We start from the raw sequence: 5,791 nt of genomic DNA on the forward strand, positions 1-5,791 counted from the left end.
AATGAGCACTTGCCACATTGAGTTTGCCCAATTTTTTTCCAGATGCCATCCAATTTTATATTTTTGAAAAGCAGATGATCAAGTCATTTTGGGGTCCGATAATCCCTCCTTGCAAAGAAAGAAATGTCGCAATAACCGAGAAGCAAAAATATTTGTAATGTTTCATTTTGTAGCATAGGTATACCGTACACGTAGGGTAAGAGACCACATTGGCAAAACGTCATTTGCGGGTTTCGAGTTTGATAGTCGCTTACTTCAACATTACTATCTAAAAACGAATATTACGTGTTTGTTAAGTTATACTTAAAAATAATAATCTAAACAACACAGAAATTTGATATTTGTTCTTGTGCAGTACAAATGCTACATGCTTATGCTTAAATGAAGAGTGTCAAGTGGTTAATTAAATAATTAAAAAAGTGCCTAGGATTAGTCCAGACATAGTGTATAAAGACTATTCTTCTTATATCTTTTTAATCACTAAATAACGAGAGGATAATAGTTCTGAGCACATTCGCCATCGACAGAATTGCTCTTCAACATCTGGGCATCTTCTTCGGATATTTTAAAGTCTGAACTAACAGTGTTTTCATCTGATCTATTATGTGAAGTTCATTAAGAGAACAAAGCTACAGATACATTGTTAGAAACTTAGAATGTCTTACCCATGTAATTGCGAGAAAACAAACAAAAAGTAAAACAAACATCCTTGATTACGTCAATGGAAGAATCGAATAGACACCGATATCAAACAAAGTATAATCATTAATCTTAGAACACTATAATGCGGACACTAACTAAAAAACCAAACAGGGTGGTTCACCACTGTTATATTACAGTCATCACTCCCCACTGCCAAGTCAGTCATACACGGTAACTAAGGCAGAAAAAACCATATAACCAACATGTTGAAAGTTGAAATCATAGAAAGCAATATATTGACTTGAAAAGGAACCTACAGGCCCTGATCAATAAGGTAATCCCCCAGCCTCTCAACAATCATGTTGCATTGTCCTGGAGTAACAGGTTCATCATAGACTCCGAAAACTAGAGCTTGGCCCGTCTTCTTTATGGTCACACCTCCAGAGCCCTGCATTGAATAGAAAGAGCCCAAAACAAAAATAAGCTCACCCTCGAACAAACTAAAGGGAAAAGCTTATGTATAAGCTTGAACATAGATTCCACCACTTCCTTATACAAGTTTTATATTTATACGATTACGGATATTTACTTTTTTCTTGACAATAATTAACTCCCATAGTTATAGGACTGCAATTTTAATATTGCCTGCAATTTGGATATGATAATGCCATGCTAAAATGTTTTGACATGTGTAGCTTAAATGATGCCCAGACTACTATCTAATCATGTATGACATATAAAAGAATGTGGAACCAAGACATTAGTAACAGGAGAATATTGTTTGGACAAGAGATGAAAACTAGGAAATTGGAAAATTTCAATCTGTTAAAAAAACAAACTACAGATGCGCAATAAGCAAATAGTTATTATATAAAAACAATTTAGTGCACAACAAAGCAGATGCCTCTGATATCTCCACAACAAAACTCTGTTTTATGTGCTACTGTGATTTCAAACTGATGCGCAACCTTAAAAAATAAACTAACATTACATGTAAGAACGGAATTAAGAAAATGTTGTACTGAACAACACCATTAGTATGCTTATCAGCTTACGTAGGATGAACATACTGAAAAACTTGTAAGAGTCAAGATTTGCATGAGATTTAGCAAAAAAAACAAAAGGATTTCCTTGAGTTGTTTAATAGGCACGTGTGATATATAGGATAAAACAGTGTCTATATTATTCGATACAAAGTGTAATAAATGCGGTCGCGATATGCACGACCATGGCGTAATGTAAAAAGATATTGTTCGGGAAAAGATAAATGAACAAATTCATCAACAGACTAATATGAAGGTCAGGATAAAAATATACCTTCTTGCCACGAATAACAGCATTAGGCTCTCCTTGAATAACCATGTACTTCGCTCCGCCAAGGTACAATCCAGTAGGTGCAAGGTGGCCAGGCTCGTCGAAGTCTTTCATAATACCAGCAATCTCTTCAGGCTTAATCTAGATTATCCCAAACATTTGAACTCATAGTTAGTCACAAGAAACAACACTGAAACACATGCGCAAATCAGACTAACCGCATGAAATGGTATACAATGCTACACAGTACACAATTAACATAAACTAGCAAATAAAAACGAATGTAATCCACCAATTTGAAGCAGGGTCTTGAAACTGAAAAACGTCTTTGTAAATTTGTTACTATTACAGACAGCATATAAAAGTGATGCAGGACAATAATTAACAAGCAACGTTCTATTAAGCAAGATCGATAATAAGAGAACAAACAATAAATTATATCTACCCCCAGAATAATTAATCAATATTATTCTCAAGAAAGTGTATAATCAAAGCTAAGTAATATGTGGGGGCTTACGATGCTTATATAGGAATAGAAACCCTAATAATTAGCCTATTGGACTAAGGGCCGTGACAACTGGGCTTTACTATGAACTAGATTAGTCCCTGGGCCGACGCCCGGTTAATATTTTGTTTATTTGAAATGAATGTGTTAGTTTAGTTAAAAATTATTTTAAGTATATGTTAAAGAAAAAGTTACTTGTTAACATTTTTATAATATTGTAAAAATCATTTCTTGTGTATGTTATATAAAGGTCATAGAAAAATTTTATTTTACAAATTCTATTTAAAATTTTATAATATTGTGAATCAGTCAAAAAAATGAGTGAATAATTAGAATGAGAGAGGATGAAAATGGAGAGGAGAAAGAATTAGTGGAGATTAATGAGTGAGAAATGGAGGATGAAAATAAATGAAGAGAGAGAATAAAAAATATGAAAGAGAAGATTTTAAAGAAATATAAAAAATGAGATTAAATAAGAAATTGACACATAAGCAACATGACATCATCATAGCATAATAATTTGACACATTAGCTTGGATGACATCAGTTGTACTCTGTTTTAGTATATTGTAGATAACCAACTTAATTAATAAACTACTAGCCCCACATATAAAACATATAGGTAAATACATTAGTTATCTTTAGACTAAATAAATATAAACTAATTAATAACATATATATTAATTTTTTATTCTCGTTCCTCATCAAAAAGACTAACTCGTATTTTGAAAGGTGTTCTCAGCCCTAGAAGATCAATCAGAATCATAATAACTGAATGCAGAGGCGCAAATAAATGCCGACATAGTAGATACTAATAAATAATTACTTCTGTTACTCCCTGGTCTAATATACATGAGCGATTTAGAATAATTCTTAATTATCAATATATTTAAGTTTCTTCCATATTAGGCCTAATACATCATAACAGCATAGATAAGACTATAACGTCTATTCCTCATTTAGAAACATTTTGAAAAATTGAAGAAAAGGTTAAGTCAGGTATATAGAAAGAAAACAACAAGTATTAATTGAAAAAGAAACCTGCTAAACGACTTGAACACTGACATCGAGGGAGTATAAAATGCCGAGATAGTAGATACTAATAAATATTTACTTCTATTATTCCCTGGTCTAATATACATGAAGTGTTGTGAAAGCCGTTATCCGAGCACACAATGCAAGTATATAACAGGCTACATTCCAAAACAGTTTGTGAAAAAATGTCGTCGTAAGAAACCTGCTAAACAACTTGAATTTAACATCAAGGGAGTATTAATATAACTAAAAAACATGTAAGCTAAGGTAGAAAGTGTTGTAAAATCCCTTCTCTGAGCACACAAGTATGTAAAACGCTAAATTCCAAAACAGTTATTGAAAAAATGCCGGCTTAAGATTTGATGTTTGAAAAACTTGCGCAACACGACTCCAAAACAAAAGATAAATACACTAAACTTACCATCTATGCAGCTAAATCAAAACACACACAGATTGCAATCAAGAAACAAATGAACAATAAAGAAAACAACACAGTGAGTCACTGAGTTGTTTCGTGGAATCGGTGAAGTTGCTAGCAATAATTGACTCTATTTCGTAAATCAAACTTAAGCAATTTCCGATATCGAAGTGAGCACACCATTAACATTCCCCGATAACACAAATAAGCATAATTAAACACGTGTAAAAGAGTGTAAAAGAAAATCTACGGAACATGATAAAATTATAATCATCTGAATAAATCAGCTAATACATCCTAAATGAAATGAACAAATTTAATTAACTAATTTCGTAAACAAAACTTCACTTGAATATAACATTAACAATCTCCGATGACACAAGAAGCAAAATTAAACACGTTTAAATGAAAATTAACTAATCATCTGAATGAATCAGGCGACATCCTGAATGAAACGAGAGAGATTCAGATCCACATAAGATCTCAAAAAGTAAAAAGATAAATGAAATTAAAAAAACAATAGATTAAAGTGAATAAAAAAACAAATAAAGAAATAAACCTGAGGAAAAGTGGAGCTCTGAGCCCAAACGCTGCCGTCGTGGCCGATAATAGCGGCGGCAGTTAGGGTTTGACCTGGATTGCCTTCAACCTCGCACATAAGATGATCGTCAACATAAGCTTGCCACGACATCGTTTGATTGTTTGAATTGGATCTGATTTTGTAAAGACTGGGTTTTATCACTCAATGGAATGGACTGATTTTTATTTTATACACTGCCTCCTGTGGTGACTAGCGATTTGTGTTTGCTAGAACCTTCTTACCCCACTTATGACATGTGGGACCACTCCCGATGTTCACTCTATTCTAATTTTTTTTTAATTTAAAATTAATAAATTAAAATTTTGAGTCAAATTCTATTAAAAGCAATCAAGTTACAAATGTATTTTCACTATGCCGGGCTTGTTTCATGTAACTCGACGTAACTTATAGTTTCTTGGATTCAAAATGAGTTCCGATTTGATGTATTTTAAAATTAGGTAAAGGAAATTCAAGTTCCATAACTTTTGCAGTTACCACAAGCCAGGAAAAGTTAGTTTATCAAGTTTTATCATGATCACCACAAGTTACTAACTCTTTAATATAAAAATATTAATTACTTTCCAAAATTAATAATGTAACCTCTAATTACATATTAATAAACCAAACAAATATATTTTAATCACCTTAAAACTTGCAGTTGTAACTTATTTACGGGGAAGTTTAAGTTCCTACATAATTTATAAAAGTTGACTAAATAAACGAGACTGCTATATCATAAAATCGTTATGGGTATTTTATCGGATCTTTAAGAAAATGAGTCAGATCACCGCCGAAGAAGAAGACGGACGAGTTCCGGAGAACGCGTCTCCAGAGCCTAGGGCGCCCCTATAGGGATCTCCCTATAAGGAAGTCGCTTCTAACGACTATTGATGATGATAAGTTATGACGACGATTGGGGAAGTTGTGTATGAAGGTTTACGATGACCATTACGATGGAAGTTTACAAGGACCGTAGTGGAGGAAGTGCGCGACGACCGCTATGACGACGATACCACGATGGTCGCTATAGTAGAATACGATGACGAAGAACAAGTATTGATGATGAGTCTATAATAGATAATCTTAAGTCAAGGGAGAAAGAGTGAAACGATCAAAAAATGAAAAATGACCCAGGCTCCTCAGAGGAGGCGCCCCGAGATATATGGCCGCACGGGATGACCGCCCCGGAATACAAGTGAGATGACAGTGAAGAATTAGCGGGGAGGTTCCTCCCACAACTGAACTAGGAAGTGAACAAAGCATAAGAATCATACAAGATAGGAAGAGGAGCCCTCAG

The 5,791-nt window shown here is 33.7% G+C and overlaps 1 protein-coding gene across 1 annotated transcript; it reads right to left on the minus strand.

The window, feature by feature from the left end:
- Positions 1–695: 695 nt before the first annotated feature.
- LOC141723909 (profilin) lies at positions 696–4,682 on the minus strand. Its single transcript, XM_074525858.1, has 3 exons — positions 4,474–4,682; positions 1,960–2,097; positions 696–1,090 (listed from the first exon to the last, which is right to left on the minus strand). Exons 1-3 carry the CDS (start codon positions 4,603–4,605, stop codon positions 956–958), a joined length of 405 nt encoding a protein of 134 aa, XP_074381959.1. The 5' UTR covers positions 4,606–4,682; the 3' UTR covers positions 696–955.
- Positions 4,683–5,791: the final 1,109 nt, after the last annotated feature.

This window comes from Apium graveolens, chromosome 5, assembly GCF_009905375.1.
Source record: "Apium graveolens cultivar Ventura chromosome 5, ASM990537v1, whole genome shotgun sequence".
Lineage (NCBI taxonomy): Eukaryota > Viridiplantae > Streptophyta > Magnoliopsida > Apiales > Apiaceae > Apium > Apium graveolens.

Excerpts from the sequence above, each read along its gene's own strand:
- LOC141723909 (XM_074525858.1), bottom strand. The coding sequence starts at position 4,605 with ATGTCGTGGCAAGCTTATGTTGACGATCATCTTATGTGCGAGGTTGAA. Across the intron at positions 2,098-4,473 it reads AGAGCTCCACTTTTCCTCAG|ATTAAGCCTGAAGAGATTGC; the intron begins GTTTATTTCTTT and ends GGGATAATCTAG. Across the intron at positions 1,091-1,959 it reads CTGTTATTCGTGGCAAGAAG|GGCTCTGGAGGTGTGACCAT; the intron begins GTATATTTTTAT and ends TATTCAATGCAG.